Source organism: Argiope bruennichi, chromosome 7, assembly GCF_947563725.1.
Source record: "Argiope bruennichi chromosome 7, qqArgBrue1.1, whole genome shotgun sequence".
Classification (NCBI taxonomy): Eukaryota; Metazoa; Arthropoda; class Arachnida; order Araneae; family Araneidae; genus Argiope; species Argiope bruennichi.
Window position 1 is genome coordinate 52,522,173 of NC_079157.1, and position 17,331 is coordinate 52,539,503.

The window sequence follows — 17,331 nt, forward strand, 5'->3', positions numbered from 1 at the left end:
AGTATTTATATAATATTGTTTTTTTTTAAACGATGAGCAGAATTAATAAAAGGGAGGAGATTCTGTAAAGGTATAATGCTTTGCTGTTTTAATCCTAGAAGTTTAAAAGAAGCTGGTGACTTTTTTTCTAGCTGAATACCATCATAAAAATATAAGCATAAATATAATATTTACTAAATTTGATATGCGCTTGGTGTGAATTGCACCTGTGAAAACCAATGATAATAATATGAAGCAATGAAATTGTACAGGCTTGTTACAAATAAGAACTGGAGTCAAAACTTTACATAAGCTAGTGATTTTTTAAAAAACTGGAACATGGTATGTGATAAAAAAAATTGATCAAACAACTCAGCACATATTGTAATAATGAATTTAATCTAACTATAAACTTTGTTCACAAAAATATATAATCGATATAATTGACTACAAAAATATACACCAGTTTTGTAAGCCTGCAAAAAGAAGCTTATATGATTGTCAGTACCAAATGCTTTCATTTCTTATATAAACATCTAAAGTTACTTTACAATCAACACACCACATAACTTAATTTATAATACTTAATGTATCCAAGTACAATGATATGTTAGAATCAATAAAATACTTTTGAGTGCACATTTATATTTATTCAGATATTTTAAATGCTGAAGAATGTATTAACACTACTTTGACATTTATGAGACTTGGCATATTTAAATAAAAGATAATTACAAATCAATACAAATAACAGAAGTTCTTGAAATTTTCGCATGAACGATATCGTTCGGGCTTGACTCATCTTTTATTTTCAACCTCATGTGTGTTATATTTTACACGGGTATATAAAAATCATGTAGGAATTGATGATATATGAAAATATAAAAAAAAATATATATATATATAAAAGTTTGGTTCATAAATTTCTACAAAATGTCCGAGTCAAAATATCTTTTCTCCCTTTCTGCTAATATATTTAAGAATTGCAAACAAGAAGAATTACAGAAGCCAAATGCATACATTATCTAGATATTTGCAATTCAAAAAAAAGAAATGAAAATCGTAAAAATTAAGTTATGTGTGAATATATAAACATATTCCATCAATTCAGAATCAGTTAACACTACATTCTTTGGTCCATTTATTTTCCAACATTCTATACACTAGCCATCATGTTGAGTGATGCACTCTACAAACAAAGTAGCACACAAGGGTGCTAATTTCGTAGGCTTCCATCACCAGTTACACTTGCTATACAGGACAGTACAATTAACTTAGAACAAATGCTATACTCGCAAAATAATTATTAGTACTATTTAGTTAAAGAACTAATGGTTTTGTCTTTTTAATTAATCAGACATATTTTTAAAAATTTTACAGTAAACACTGCAAATAGATATTAGCAAAATTAAACAAATTTAATTTCTTAGTTTCGATACTATAAGAGTACAATCAACATAGCTGTTTCAATAGAATAGAGAATGTAGCTGAAGATAATATGATAAAAGTATCAACTATACATGTTTAAATGCAGTTTGGAACTCTAGCATTTGCAATAAAATGCAATTGAGAAAAAAAATGCATTAGAGACAGTTTTATGGTTGAAAATATTCAAATATTTGTTATTTTACTGATACTGAGGAAGGTGAGTATTCCTATATGTATTGATAATCAAATAACAATAAACCTTATGTTTAACACATATTAATGTTCACAGCAAAACTACTTTGAGGTCCGTTATTATTTCCGCGTATACACCCTGAGTTATTGGCAGTGATTTTTGCTTTTTGAGGAGTTATATTCATAAAAATCAAACAGCATTCATTATTTTTTTTAGACTCCATAAGAGTCCAGTCTTTTCTTTAAAAAGATTACTATATATTTTCAAACCAAGTTTTGAAAAATCTCTTTAAAGGCATCCTATTTCATAAGTGTTACTGGAAAGTGTAATTATTATGTATCTTTAAAATCTCATTAATTACGAAAAGTAACTTTAAAAAAAAACAATAATTGAAAAGTAGAGAAAATGCTAAGTGATGTTGAAAAAATATTAATTTATTTCAGTATATTAAAATTATAATTAAAATTTTTCATCTAAAATTTTGTAATTTTAAAAATTTATTAGAAAAATAAAATAATTTACAATCATATATGATTTTGCATTACTTCAATATGTCTATTTGGAAACAGCACAGGGGGTTAGTATAAAAAGGTTTCAGGCACTTAAAGGAGTAAATGTTATTTCAGGAACTTAAAGTGATAAGTTTGTTCAAATAAAACTCATCTTTATTAAAGCTTCAATATAGAGTCCCATTGGCGATATTTTGTATTGATGACTTTTTTCATTTCTCTCGCATCTCGTAACCTGGAATTCGCTTCGATTAACAATAAGATGTTTGGCTAAGAGACAAAAGAAAAAAGTCATCAAAATATCACCAATGAGGACCTATATTAATTTTACTCTTTATCATGTTAAGGAAAAAAAAATAAGAAGCTTCCTATATTAATTCCGAGAGAACTGTAAAATTACTACAAAATGTATTTTTGGATATATGCTGGCACATTTCTTTATCATTCTTGGCAAGTTTGCATAGTATATAAATGTATTAATCATTGTGTAACTTATTATATTCAACACCATTTTCATTCAAATGAACACACGTATTTTTTTAGAAATAACATCAGTATTTATCCATTGTGCATTACAACATATGAATAAAAACTATTAAAATATTTAAAGATATATCAACACAATAGATAAAAAAAAGGCTTCAAATTTAAAAATAACAATATTTTTTCCTTCATAAAATCCAATAGATATATGGAAATATTTTTCATTAAAAAACAAAGACACAAACATTTAAAAAACACTGAGATTTTAAAACTTAATTGTTTTTTTTTGTTTGTTTTTTCAAGATATTTAAGGTATATTATTAAAAAATACTTCTATATACGAAAAAAAATTGGTCCCCAAACAAGAGATCAGTATTTCACTAAATAAGCACTCAAAGTGAGAAGTAAACATAACCTTATTACAATTACAACGCATCTATATGTTTACACAATTAAAAGAAACACATTCAACATAGTCATCAACAGTTACATTAAATAAAATTCCTGAAAAGTGCAAACAATCTAATCTAGGTTGGAATCTAGTTTGGGGTACCCCTTGAGTTAATCGCCAATATGATAACTGAAACAAGCAAGCAAAGTAGTTCTTTCCTGATGCAATTTAATTTGGTGAGAATTGAAAATTAAACATAATCGACAAATATACATTGATTAATGAACTTAATTAAATTGTGCATTATAATTAAAAAGTATTTTTAATACTAATGAAGCATTCCAGTTTAAAAAATAAAATAAAATGAACTATGAACGGCCATTTTTAACCTTTTGCAATTTTCATTGAATTAATTTATTTTGATTAAACGAATCTATTCACAAATTTTGTCAGAATCGAAAATAATAAATTAAACATGCTCACCAGCATTTTGAAGTCATTTGCCCTTATTTCACAAATTTTAACTTAAGTATAGTCTTGTCATTCTAACGGAAATTTTTACACTTCTTAATAATTTGCAATGATTGCTTTGATAATTTGCTTTGTTAATGATTGTTCTGATGATTTGGATGATCAATACTATTTCATTGGAAAATTCGATTTCTAAATCATTCCCTATCCAAATGAAATTTAATATTAAAATTTCTTTTTTATAACCCCCCCCCCCTCTTTTTTTTCCTTTGTTTTTATAATTTTTGAAACCTTAATTTCAGCGTGCGAGTTTAAATAAAACAATTCTTATCAGTAAAGTTCATAACTGTAACTGCTTTGCAGTATTATTTTCCTTGTTAATCAGCTTATCCTTCCGACTTTGGCGGTTTGGCATTGTGAAGAGGCACACTAGACTAGATTTCAACCTTAATTTATGCACACCACTTTAAATTTCTCTAAACGAAAAACGGAATGTTCGCCAATGGAGTATCTCCTGATTTCTGATCAGCACGATGTTTGTTGCTGGTCAGTGGGTTCCCTCAGCACCAAAGCAAGCTATTTCAAGAAGTTAAGCTTTTCGAGAGTCAGAATTTGTACCTAAAGAAGCGCTCTCGTCATTTCTTGGGTACAATCGCACTAGTGCCCGGTTCTGCACCCAGGGATATTCGGGAGGACTTCCGTTTTTTGGCTTTATACAGAGGTTTCTGCAGTTCGAAATCTTTGAAGTAATTATGGTCCATTGCATCCTTGGCACTGATTCGTTGGAGAGGATCAAAAACGAGCAGTTTCTAAAACAAAAATGAAGAAATTATATGCTAAAAATTCATTTATAAAAAAGATTTATTAGTAGAAAATAAGTAATTTTTTTTTTCTTTGGCAATAGCTCTATTAACACTGGTATCAGAATGAAATATGTACAACTAAATTAATTTTGTGCTTCTCTGTTTTAATGTAATTAAATATATTTCTTTACAATTTTGATACCAAAATCTTAGTTAAAAAAAGAAATCCTTGAAAAAAAGATTGTCAGTTTCATTAAATCATATCACTGAAAAGATCTTATTGCTTTCTTTTCTTTTTTTGAATTTGGGAAAAAGGTTTTATTGAAAGAACATTTGTAACATTTTGTTGTAAATAATAAAAATTCATGATCTTGCATGAGTTCTGGAAAAAAAAAATGTTTTTCATATCTTTTATCAATCTGCTATTCAGAATGTTTCCTAATTAAGAAAAATATTTGAAATACTTTTGCAGATATGGGTAACAGTATATATACTAGTAAGTTAAAATAATCTTATCAGTAAGTTACAGATAATGTTACTTGAAACCATTTATATCAGACGTAAAAGTTAGACACTGTGGCCAAATGCGACATGTATAGAAATTTTATCCAGTTTGTCACAGATTTTAAAATAATAATATAATCTGTATATCTTAGTTAGAACTAGATTATGAGGAGCTTTTGGAAATGTAGTCATGGTTTTATTTCATAGTATTAGCATTAAAAGAAATTTAAAATATTTTTGTGTCCTTATTGAATTTTATATTAAACACACAAAAAAAAATCTGATTAAAAAAGCGTTTACAGACTTCTGAGATAACTGAGTTAGCTGTTAACATAGCATTAAATACAGAATATAAGAGAATATTCTGGTAAGTGATTCATTAAAACGGTAATTTTTTAAAAATAAACAATGCCTTAATCAATTCAGATAATTACAACTATTGGACAATTATAATACATATATATGAAGGTGGAAAGAGCACGAACTTATTCGAATAATAGGTAGTATAGTGTATTTTATCGGTAGTTTAATGCAACAGTGATTCAAGGCATATACTCATTGAGACATTATGAAAAAAAATTATATTAAGACATTTGTTCATACATTTTTTTAATATGAGAAACATTTTTTCTAGCAGGATGCAACTCTTCCACAATATGTTAGAGCATTGAATTTCTTTTAAATTTTTTGGTCTTATAAAAATTGCGTGAATGTATTTATTTTTTTATGCCAATTCATGGAAATAAAATTTATAATTAAATACTAGTTACAAATAAAGAGTAGAAAGAATGCATCCATATGAAACTGATAAGATTAGTGCAGTTTGCAGTTAAAGCATCGGGTTTAAAGCACCAACAAATAAACTCTTTGGATAATAATTTTCAACATCTAAATATCTTCCAAGTGAGAAATTCAAAATTTTGTACTTATTAATTTCAATTATAAAATTTTTTATGTATTTTATAGGTAGTTTAATGCAACAGTGATTCAAGGCATACACTCATTTTCCTAGTGACTAAGCATTCTTTTTTAAAATATGATTTACATATTCCGCTTCAACATATACATATTAAAGTCAATATTAGATAATAATTTTATATGAAGGATATTCATTATATTTTACTATAAAACACTATTTTTGAATTGAATAGAAAATCTGAAGAACATACTAATATTTCAACATTTCATGGTCAGAAAGTTTCTCAAATTCAGGTGCATATATTCATAGATATATGGCAGATTTTGTGCATTCATAATAGAATGAAGAAAATCAAATGTATAAATACAGTATACTCTTTGATCGATTGAGTTCATAATTTGATACATATGATGTAGGTATGTAAAAGGTAAGTACCCCTCCCCCCTAGTAATTTTTTTTTTGGCCCTATTATTATCAGAGGCTTAACAAAAGGAAATGGTGCCCAGAACATTTTTTTATTTATTTATTTTTCATTTTTGCACTTTCATCAATTGTGGCATAAGCACACTAATGCTTGTATCATAGCGCTCCCAAACACAGTCACATGTGTACTCCTTTTTCCCTGCAGTTGCTATGCTTTTGCATATTTATATTTTAGATGAGAAGTCCATATACCTAACTTAATTTATGAAATTGATGTATTCTTGAATTATTGCATTCGCAGGCATAAGGATAGACAGATGGTTAACATGAATTGCATTCATAATTTGATATATAAGACAATATATTAATTGCTTATATCCTGATAGGCTGTGTTCTCATATGTTTGGATACACAGATTTCTTATCAATAGAACTTGCCAAAAATTTAAAGGAAATATGAAATTTTGATGAAAAAAATTGCATTACAATTTTTTATTTACACAGCTAATTTATTTTTGAGTTATTGTGTTCATAGGAGAATAACTATAATTAAGTTAATGGTTCACAAAATTCAGAGAATTTTGGATAAAGAATTTTTTAAATTTTGGATATTCAACACATTCTTGAGTTGTAATCTTTTGACGATTACAATATTTTCTCTCTTGTATAAGAGAATATAAAAATGAATCTCAAAAAGTTGGCATACTCACTTGTAGAAGGTCCAGCCCTTCCGCAGTGATTTCTGGAACAAATGCCTCTAAGGGTTGCTTTTTGTAGTTTTTAAATGAAGCCCAGGGCATGGACACTTCCGGCCACTGGGATTCCTCTGGAGAGCCCATTATTCTAAAAATAAAATTTTAACAAATCAGTATTATCCGCCATTTATATCATTAAATAATAAAAGTTTCCCAAAATCTTTTAAATATTTATTGTATGAATCTTTTAAATATTTATTGTATTGCATCTTTTGCATACTGGAACATACGCATACAAATCACACAATGATCAATCAATGGTCTCTTGGATTATATGACTTTTGCATACAGGGGCATATGGATACAAATCATAAAATAATCCATCAGTCATCTTTTGGATTCAATGACTTTTGTACACCAGAACATATGCATACAAATCATACAATTATCAATCAATGGTCTTTTGGTTACATGAGTTTTGCATACAGGGATATATACATATAAATCATAAAATTATCAATCAATGGTCATTAAATGTTATTTATCATTCTGAGTTGAAAAGGAATATCCACTGGAAACTGTTTTCCTCATTAATGTCTTAAAATCTTGTCCATTTACTTTACAGTGTTTCTTGAACACACAATTTCATGAATCCTAAGCAAATACAATCTTTCCATAACAACTTTCTCTTACTATAATTACAATACACAAGTATATTTCTGTTTTACAAAACATCACCTGCAGTGAAAATTAAAAGTATGTGCTATGTCGGATTTTCAAATAGACAAAGTAGGTCATTGTTTTGAAAATTCGTTGAATCCATGAGAGCATTTTTTTTATTTAAATTTTTTTAAGTATTTTTAGGATATTTAAATTTGTGTTTCCATTTTGTTTTACAACAACTGTATACTCAAATAATATATTCAAATCAAATTTAGATATCAAACTAAATTTAAGAATTTTTCGGATAATAATACTTGGATTGTACCAAAAGAATTTTGCAACGTTTGTACCATTTTTTTATAAAATTACTTTATATATTATTATTATTAAATAAACGAGAAATAGGCGAACGAGACAATAAAACCCAATTCTCATGAAGGCAACTTGTAGTCGTTTTATTATTTCAGCCTGTCACAATATTTACGTCTTAAAAGCTATTAAAATAACAATAAAATGAAAATAATGATAAAAGCTAATTTTAAAAGAGAGGGAAATTAAATGGAACTCCTGAAATTTGCATTGCTTAAAGCATACAGTATAAACTAATAAAGAATAGGGCCAATGCAAAGATATGTAACATTCCACGATAAAGAAAAAATTATGCAGTCTGCATCTATATACATGTCCTAAAATGAAAATTAACGAAAATTATTTTAGTACATAACATGTGGAAGTTATTTATGCACACGGTGGTTAGTAAGCTATTTATGTACATAAAATGTAGCAATTTATGTCCATATCATATATGGTATGAACAGAACATTTTAATTTAGCTATACCTTATATAAAATGACAAAAATAAATGAATTTAATATAAAAAAAGTTGTTTCAATTATTTTCATTAATTAATATTTTACAAATGAATAATAAATTTAATAATACATTTGCAGTTAAATCTGCAATAAGAAATTGTTTTACAATTTTTGCTTATAAGATGTTTGAATTAATGTACAGACATGAAGAGACAATATAGCGTTCAATTGCTTTTATTACTGGGGAAGTCAACCATCTAACTCTCCGACCAGCCCGAAGGCACACGGATTAAAACCATAAAACTGAATGACCGGACCGCCGAAACAGCAACTTTGGCGGGAACTGTGGTTGAGTCCTAAGGGCCGTCACCGGCCACGGTACAACCCTCCCCGAAGGAAGTACGTCCCGTCATCGATGGGAGGAGCCAGATCCCCCACCTATTAGTGTACCCTCTAGGGTGGCGAGATCCAACCACCATGCCGGAAGCATCTCATCCTCATTTCGAGGTGCCCCCCCCGAGGGAGTTTATTACTGGGGAAATCAAACTTTCTTGAATCAATCAATGCCTGTTGAGCATGTAATGTGATAAATTTCAATTTTGAAAAACTCTTTTTTGAACTGGTCACAAATACTGACAATGTTGTGTAGGTGTAATGCAATAAATAAATTTGAAACGCAAATATCTTATTTAAGTTAATTAAGGAAGAACATTTAGACTTAAGTCATTAAAAAAAAAAGCATGAAGCTAATGTGAAGAACAACACTATTTTTTTTTTTTTGTGTGTGTGTGTGTGTGTGTGTGTTTTAGTAAATCGCAAAACAGATTTTTAGAATTTTTTTAACCACAGAAAATTTAATTTGAGACTTAATATAGCTTAAACTTTTTTTTAAAGTAGTAACAGCTTTAAATTTAGAGCTAATCTATATTATAAGCTGGAGTATTTTCAGAAATTTGTTTTACTGATACGTTGAGTTCATAACTTAAATATTGATATAGTGTATAGTTAAATATTGATAATCTCGAGAATGATCGTGATTACAGAAGTATATGGCAAAAATTGATCTTTCAGATGGGACCTCTCAAATTTTCTTCTTCCTCTTTTTAAATATTAAATACTATATCTCAAGTGCTACAATACAAACTATTTTCTATTACAAAGCAAAGATTCCAAAAGCATCTGGTATGGAATGCAAGAATTGTAGTGCGATTACAGACTAAAAGAATTACTAAGATAAAAATTGTAATAGATCTGTAAAAAATATATTGAATAACTTACTCAAAAATCTTTCTTAACTGATCAACTTCAGACTGACCTCGAAATAAAGGTCTGAAAATATAAAAAGTTAGTTTTATTGCTGTCTAGTATCAACAAGAAATCAAATCATAGTAATTAAGACACACAGCAAAAAAATAAATATAAAAAGAAATAAAACACATAGAATATATGCTAAAGAATTATGTTCCATTGATGATGACGATAATAAATATAAGATGGATATCTATTAATATCAAGAGATTTACAAAGGAATATCCTTTATTACAATGACATTTACAAAAATGACAAATGCTTTTTATAGTAGAAAACTACAATAATAATAATATTGAAACGCCGAGACATTAAAACATTTTATCCATAATTAGATTAACTCAAGGTTTCGATCTGATTCGATTGGATATGTTAATATTTCCTTTGAATCTATAATATGGACTGTTATGGTCCTAATTTGCTATTGTTCCAAACCAACTCACGCCATTCCACTCTAACTAGGTAAAATAACTGAAAGGGTCACTCCGTGCAAAGGTTTTTGGCAAGACCGCGCCTTTTGAAAGGCGAGCATTGGTTGGAAATAGTCGTAAATTCGGGCTTTAGGTCCAAGATCCTACTAAACCATAAGAGGATGCCAAGAAAGACTTAGAAAACGGCGTTTCATTATCGCACTAACATGAGAGTGTTATAGCCCCGACCAAGAATAGAAGGAAACATACATTGTTCACTGAATGAAAGATTTTCCGATCACTAAACATTTGCGCCATGATTTAAAATTTTTCATTTCTTCTAAAGAAATACAGAAAAACCATAGTTTATATAAAAAGTTTATATATACTTATAAAAACTTTTTTTAATGATAGGCAGAAGAAAAATATTTCAAACGTATTTAGATAGTTCGGAAACAAATTTTTACTGAATACTGTAGCTGTAATTACGTTCGAAATGCAATATTCGCATAAAGTCAGTAAATTAACCAAATCCAACTTGGACACTGTTTATTCGTGATAACAAAATATGATATCCATTGCCGCTTTTAATAGTTTTTACGATTTAAGGGTTCGTGCAATTCATATAAATTTGTTGCGATAATAATTTAACCCTAAAATGCATGACTATTTATTTTTTTACAAAAATAAAAAATATGATTTATTAGGAGCAAATTAATTTAAGAAAATTATTTTTTAAAAATTTGAAATATTTTTTTCTTGAATTTTTTTAAAATTAATATGTTTCAAATGGTTGCTACATTGCGAATTAAATAATATCCAAGTGATACAAATCAGATTATAATAATTGTGCACTAAAAATAAAAGTTCTTTTTTACCAATATACTTTTTACAAAATCAAAAAAAAAAAAAAAAAAATTGATAGTATTTTTAACCGTAAAATAATTTGTATAAATAGCCATCTTGATATTCTTCCAAGTTTCCAGTTTAAATCTAATTTTGGTACCGCTATTACCAGCCATCTGTCTCTACTACATTTTTTTTTTTAATCGAAAAGCATTTAAAAAAAGATTTCCAAAACACTCATTGTTACCCTATGGAACAGTCATGTGAAGTTTATAAATGGAAATAAAAACCTGTGACTAAATGGTGACATGATGCATTGTAAGTAGGGATTGCAATACCGGACCAAAATTTCAATACCGGTATTCGGTATTTTTTAAATCTTAATACCGGGATACCGGTTTTAATACCGGTATTAGAAATTTTAGAAAAAGAAAGAAAACACAAGACATTTTCTATTTCGGTATGCCTTTCTTCTGTGCGATTTTTCAATGTAATATATAATTCTTCAGATAGTGATGTGTGCTGTTCAACAACATGAAATTTATTGTTGCATTAGCTGTTAATAAATTAGAATCTCTCCGACATAATGCCTGAATAGTCAGTTTTATTGGAAGTAGAGCTGATATAGTTCTGGACATTAAGTCGAATTCACTATCTAAAAAATTAATTTACAGGTTTAAGTCGATTATTGCTTTTAGGATTGGATTTTTCAGTTTCAAAAATCGTTCTATCATTAGGAGTAAACTGTTCCAACGTGTTTTAGAATCTCATATTAACATATATTTTGTTTTATTTTCAGTTAGTTTAAATTTTAGTAATATATCCTTTTTATAGGGGAACATTTAAATACCTTAACAATTTTTCGAACTTTACATTTATTATAGGAAGCAATTCTTGATAGGTTAATATTTCATCCTCATTAGCAATATCTTCTTCAACAATTACATTGTCAGTATCTTCATTGTCAATAGAGCTCTCACTCTTACTCTTTTCAAAGTTGGAATTCGAAGTTTCTATATCCACAGCATTTGGATTCTTCTGTTCTTTATCTATTTGGTATAATACATCTATTACTCCTAATTGAATTCCATGTACATAACAGAACTGCTAATTTGCACCAATCAACTTTCCAACTTTTTTCATAATTGTTGCTCCATCAGTCATTATGGATACAATATCTTCTTTCAAGGATAATCCATGTTTCGCTAATTTAGATTTAAGCAATTAATTAAGCCATTCATTAGCTAATTAATTTCGCCCGTTAGGGAAACATAAAAACAAAAAACGTATACTATTTTGCTATGTTGGCGATCCCTGAACATATAGTGGAGACAATTTTAAAAATTTCTAGTAAATACCGAAAAACCGGTATTTAAACTTGTGAATACCGGTATTACAAAATTGTACAAATGGCTCAAAATACCGGTATTCGGTATCCCGGTATACCGGTATTGCAATCCCTAATTGTAAGGTTAAAACGCTATGTTTAGTGTTCTCTGTATTTTGTAAGGTTTTATAAAATGTGCTTCACTGCACCTACTCTCTTATAGCACAGTAAAACAATTACACTTCACTACAGGATTTCATATTAATTTGGATTTCCCCAACCCCCTTCCTAAAATAATGAGGTTATTTTATATCGTTGTTTTGTTCAGTAACATTATTTTACTCCAATGGGCATAGTCAGCCATATTAGTTGAATGAAATTTCAAATTTCAAGATTTTATATTTCTTCCATTTTTTTTCTAAAACAAATATGAAATCAATAAATCGAATAATGGTAACACTTCTTTGTTGCCATTCTGAGATAAATTGCTTTCTTTAATAGAATATTGATTCAAGAAGATATACAAATGTAGTTGCAATTCACATTTAGAATCGTCAAGTGCGATTGCAACTACACTAATAAAATCAATTTTCTAGAGGAAATTAAAACAATATTCTACGAAAAAGAGAAAGATTAAAAACGTCAAGGAAATGGCAGTGCTATTCTGAAATCAGTAAAAATAATTAGATATGTAAGCAACTAAAAAAAAAAAAATACACACTATTTACATGAACATAATCATTTATCTTCCTTAAAAATTTATTCAACATGTCCAAAAATTAAAATTAATCAACTAAAAATACAGGATAATATCTAAAAGTTTTTGTATATTAAAAGCTCTAACGAAGACCCTACATATTTCCACGGGTAACTTTTTTTAAATTTCCCGAAAAGGTTAATAATTCTTATTTCCAACTTACTTTCTCCTATAAAGCTCTGCAAATATACAACCACTACTCCACAGATCCACCGCAGTGGCATAACTGGACTGAAGAAGAACTTCTGGAGACCGGTACCATAGCGTCACCACCTAAAACACAAAACAAAATACTTATTAATCTAAGTTGATTTACATTTCAAGTTCGTTAAAAAACTATTTCCATGAAGAAAACAATATGTAGAAGAACATAAGGAATAGAGTCTAGACTATTGTTATTCGCTTGAAATGTATAAAGAAACTTTTATAAGATCATACCTATAACGAGAATCAGACCGATACAAACTGAACGGAAATGTAGATGAGTAGATGATTGAATAAAGTAAAAAAACGACATCAGAGAGAGAATAAATTTTACCTTTAATTCATGAAATTGTTTAAAAATATGTAAGAGAAAAACTTATCAATAGAAAAAAAAGAGCTACAAATTAAATTATGCATGCAAGTTTATAATATGTATGCATCTGTATCAAAATTATATATAATAGATATAATATATGCCATTCTTATTTTAGTTGTAAAAGATAACATTCTTCAATTTGGGAGGACAGTATCAAAGCCTTATTAAACCCGTTCCCATTACTATTTTCCCAATTTAGACATTGTTTTTTTTCTTCCAAAATCAGTTGTAGAAAGTAATAAAATACCTACAAGCCGTAGAAGATTCAGACATTTTGCGGTCTGAGGCCGTGCATATTATAAGAACACGCTTTTATAAAAATTGTATTAAGTTTCATATTTTAATTTATTTTTGATTTAGTCAATGCATTTATGATTTATTTTAGATCATTATTTTTTTCATTTTGGCAACTCTGTGATCATTTATATGCTATTTGTTCATTCATGATGCATGACAGCCAACATTCAATATATACTAACAATTCAAATTTCAATATATACGAACTTTATTGACCACATTCTGGTGAACTTTTTTTAGACTTTTTTTTTTAATCACCATTTCGTGTCGCGGGAACTGTCCGCCTTATTGTACCTCTTCTTTTCACTGGAACTTTAGAATCTCGAATATGGAATCACATAATCGAAACTGCTTTGTTACTGTTAACTTACTGAAACTTCATTTGGAAACAGGGGATAACAGCCATTGTTGCTATAAATTCCAATCTCCTAATTCTTTCAAGCCCAACATTCATGTTTGTGCACAATATATTTCAGCAATCGCTCGATATTTATAAGATCTAATAATAATATTGTAGTAACAGAGTGAACCTAATAAACAAATAGAAACTTGAACAGTTATACATGACACAGTGATTAAAATTCTTCTAATATTTTCATTAACCGTAATACCATTCACAGAATTTGTATTTGTGTCAAATTTATTTATTTAGCAAACAGGCTAATAAAATCGACCTGCTAGCGGACAACTTCCAGTAAGTTCAGTAATCTTTATGCAGGTGCCTAGTTGCAAATCCACCGCTATCTATATTTAGGAACAGAAACTATACAATTCTGTTGTTATTCGCTTGAAATGCACAATAAAGAATAAAATAACAATATAGAATTTGATTTTTACAACATGATCAGTTTTTAACAACAGCAAACAAAAGGCTCGATTATGTTAAAATAGATAGAATTTCTGGGAGTTCTAATTAAGTAGAATTTTATGTAACTTTTCATATCACGAAGAAAGTGGCTAAACATTTAAATTTCTTTTATAATATTCTTTTTCGATTAGATATCTAAAATTTCTTCTGTTTTTTAAAATTGATTTTTTATACCTATTTTGATATGCAAATGTGCCGCGGATATCATAAAATGTACAAACAAACATCTAAAATTGACCACTTAGGTCGGTATGACATTTCACATGTTAATGATGTAAATCATTTCTAAACCATTATGATACCATCTCTTATAATTGAACAAAATATCTTTCAACTTTAACTTCTTAACTATCAAGCTTGTGAGTTCGAGCTGTCGTATTTTTAAACTTCATTAAAATACTTAACCGCTGAACTATTTAAGTTAATCATATTTAGGTTAAGATGTTTTAAACTAAAATTGCCATTCATCGGCTTTAAAATGTGATGCAAAAATGGATGGAATCCATGAATATTTAAAGCAATTTAAGGATTCTGGGTTGAATCAATATGACGACACATTCCATAAAAAGAAAAAGAGGGGTCATTTTATAAGGTGTCGTTTCATTGCTTTTTAGAATTTGTAGGCGCAACAGCCATGTTTGGCTAACCTGCGTCAAACCTATTGTTACGAAATTTACGGGTTCGTTTGGATAGTGGGAGTTATATGGTGTGGAGAACGCTCAATCAACAAGCGGCAGAGGAAAATAAAACAACGACGTTTATTTACACGAAGACACATAGGACAGCACAAAGACGACAACTATATACAGCACAGAAGACGATTATCTTCAGCCGAGACGTGCACATACTACAGCATCATAACTCTACTGCAGACAGTAGCACACAGCTTAGTTCAGCACTAGCTTCACTCCGTCGCTGCTCCGTTTATCTCTGGAAGGCCACTTCTTTATCGTCGCTTCCGACGACTGTTCGACTCCACTGGTCCACGACGACTCGGCAGCTGCAGGCTGCTCCTTTTATAGGTCTCAGGAGGCGGGGCTAGAAGCCTCTCAACCAATCAGGAACGTTCGAGGCGTAACTCGGTTCCTACTGGACGGATCGGGAACATTCTCGATGTTTCGGGTATAATCTATTTTGGCGCCAAAGTCGCCAAGCTCCGGGACCTCCTATGAAACCAGCTATGCTGGGAAGCCGCATCACAGATTCGTAACACTATTATAGATAAGCAGGATCATTGTGTCACATAATAATGTCATCAATAATTGTAATGTTATGAGGCACAGAGTGAAGCAATCTAATCAGGTAGTAGAGAAAACACAACAGTTATGAAGTTAACGAAATGGGTGGGTTTTATTAACCTGGGTGTAGCAAGTCGCTAGGGAAAGAAATCGTTATCGATACCATCTGGAATTCAAAATATTACTTTTAAAAGAGGTCTAATAAAAAAGAGAACAGATTAAATAGTAAATTGATGAAAATGGCAAATTATTAAATATTATAAATATTTTTGAAATTTCTTTTTTAATCTTTTCTTGTTTAGTTACACAGACTCATAAAATGAATATATTTAATAAAAATTTTTTAAAAGTTAATATTCTTAGCAGCATATTTAAAAAAAGGAAATTATTTTAATTATAATTTTACTTTTTAGGTTTTTAATGTATTTTACAGAATCTCGATTTTTTTCTCTCAAATTTATTATCAGATGGCGCGATTGGTATGGAATTAAAATTTAATTTAATAATCAACTGATAATTGAGTTCTGTAATTCTTAAACAAGAAAGTATAACAACATCATAATCTAAATAGGCCACATTATGCCATGCATATGTGTAAAGCTACACTATACCATGTATAAATGCTTCTAAAGGCCTTTAAAAATAGATTTTGAAACGAGGAAAGTTCGCACAATTTGAAAAATTCCAACACATTTCTGCTTGACAATGACTAATTTGGCTATTTTAATTTTTTATTATTAAAACGTAAAAAATTTTGGTTTCTCTTTTATACAAAAGAGGGTACATCAAAAACCAGTAACAAATACATGTTTAAATGAATTATCTTCACTTATATGTTGAAATAAAAACATTTTCTTCAATAAATTATTTTGAGTACTACAACAGAATATTGAATGACTATTAATCTCTCCAGGTGGACAGATGATATCCAAATTCAAATAACCGAAAAGTTGGAACAGATGTGATACTATAAACAAAAAGTAAGAAACAAAAGGGGCAAGAAACCTTATCCAGAGAATGACAGCAGTTAATACAACACACACGGCGTCCATCTGTCAGTAAACTTCTCATTCACAGCAATATGTGGTAAAATGATTGAATTAGTGCAAAGCATTGCCTTCTTTTTCTGTCATAGAGGATGCTCGCTGGAGCGAGAAATTGTTCAGAGAAATGCCGGGGTTTCCCAGAAAGAGAACGGGATGGATTTCTCGGAACGGACCTACGGATTGCAGCGGCTGTTATGAGACCAAATACCGTTTCCCTTCAAACCTAGAAGAGAGTTTTTAAATAATATAAAAGTGATGACTTGTACAAAATTTTGACGAATTTTGTATGCAGACGAACTCGGTTTGCTATCATTTTTAAATTAATTATATAAACTTTCTGTTTTGAAGCAAACACGATTTCTACTTTGGGACGAAATCCTGT

At 29.1% G+C, this 17,331-nt stretch overlaps 1 protein-coding gene across 4 annotated transcripts in view; it reads right to left on the bottom strand.

Moving 5' to 3' along the window:
* Nucleotides 1–359: 359 nt before the first annotated feature.
* The window catches only part of LOC129976007 (cyclin-dependent kinase 6-like), a 247,565-nt gene continuing 230,593 nt past the window's right edge, over nucleotides 360–17,331 (bottom strand). For all 4 annotated transcript variants that reach the window (XM_056089338.1, XM_056089336.1, XM_056089337.1 and 1 more), the window contains 4 exons: nucleotides 13,084–13,193; nucleotides 9,551–9,601; nucleotides 6,813–6,945; nucleotides 360–4,263 (listed from right to left, as the gene is read on the bottom strand). In XM_056089338.1, coding sequence (XP_055945313.1) covers nucleotides 4,090–4,263; nucleotides 6,813–6,945; nucleotides 9,551–9,601; nucleotides 13,084–13,193 — 468 coding nt within the window. In that variant the 3' untranslated portion in view covers nucleotides 360–4,089. The remainder of the gene's footprint in view (nucleotides 4,264–6,812; nucleotides 6,946–9,550; nucleotides 9,602–13,083; nucleotides 13,194–17,331) is intronic.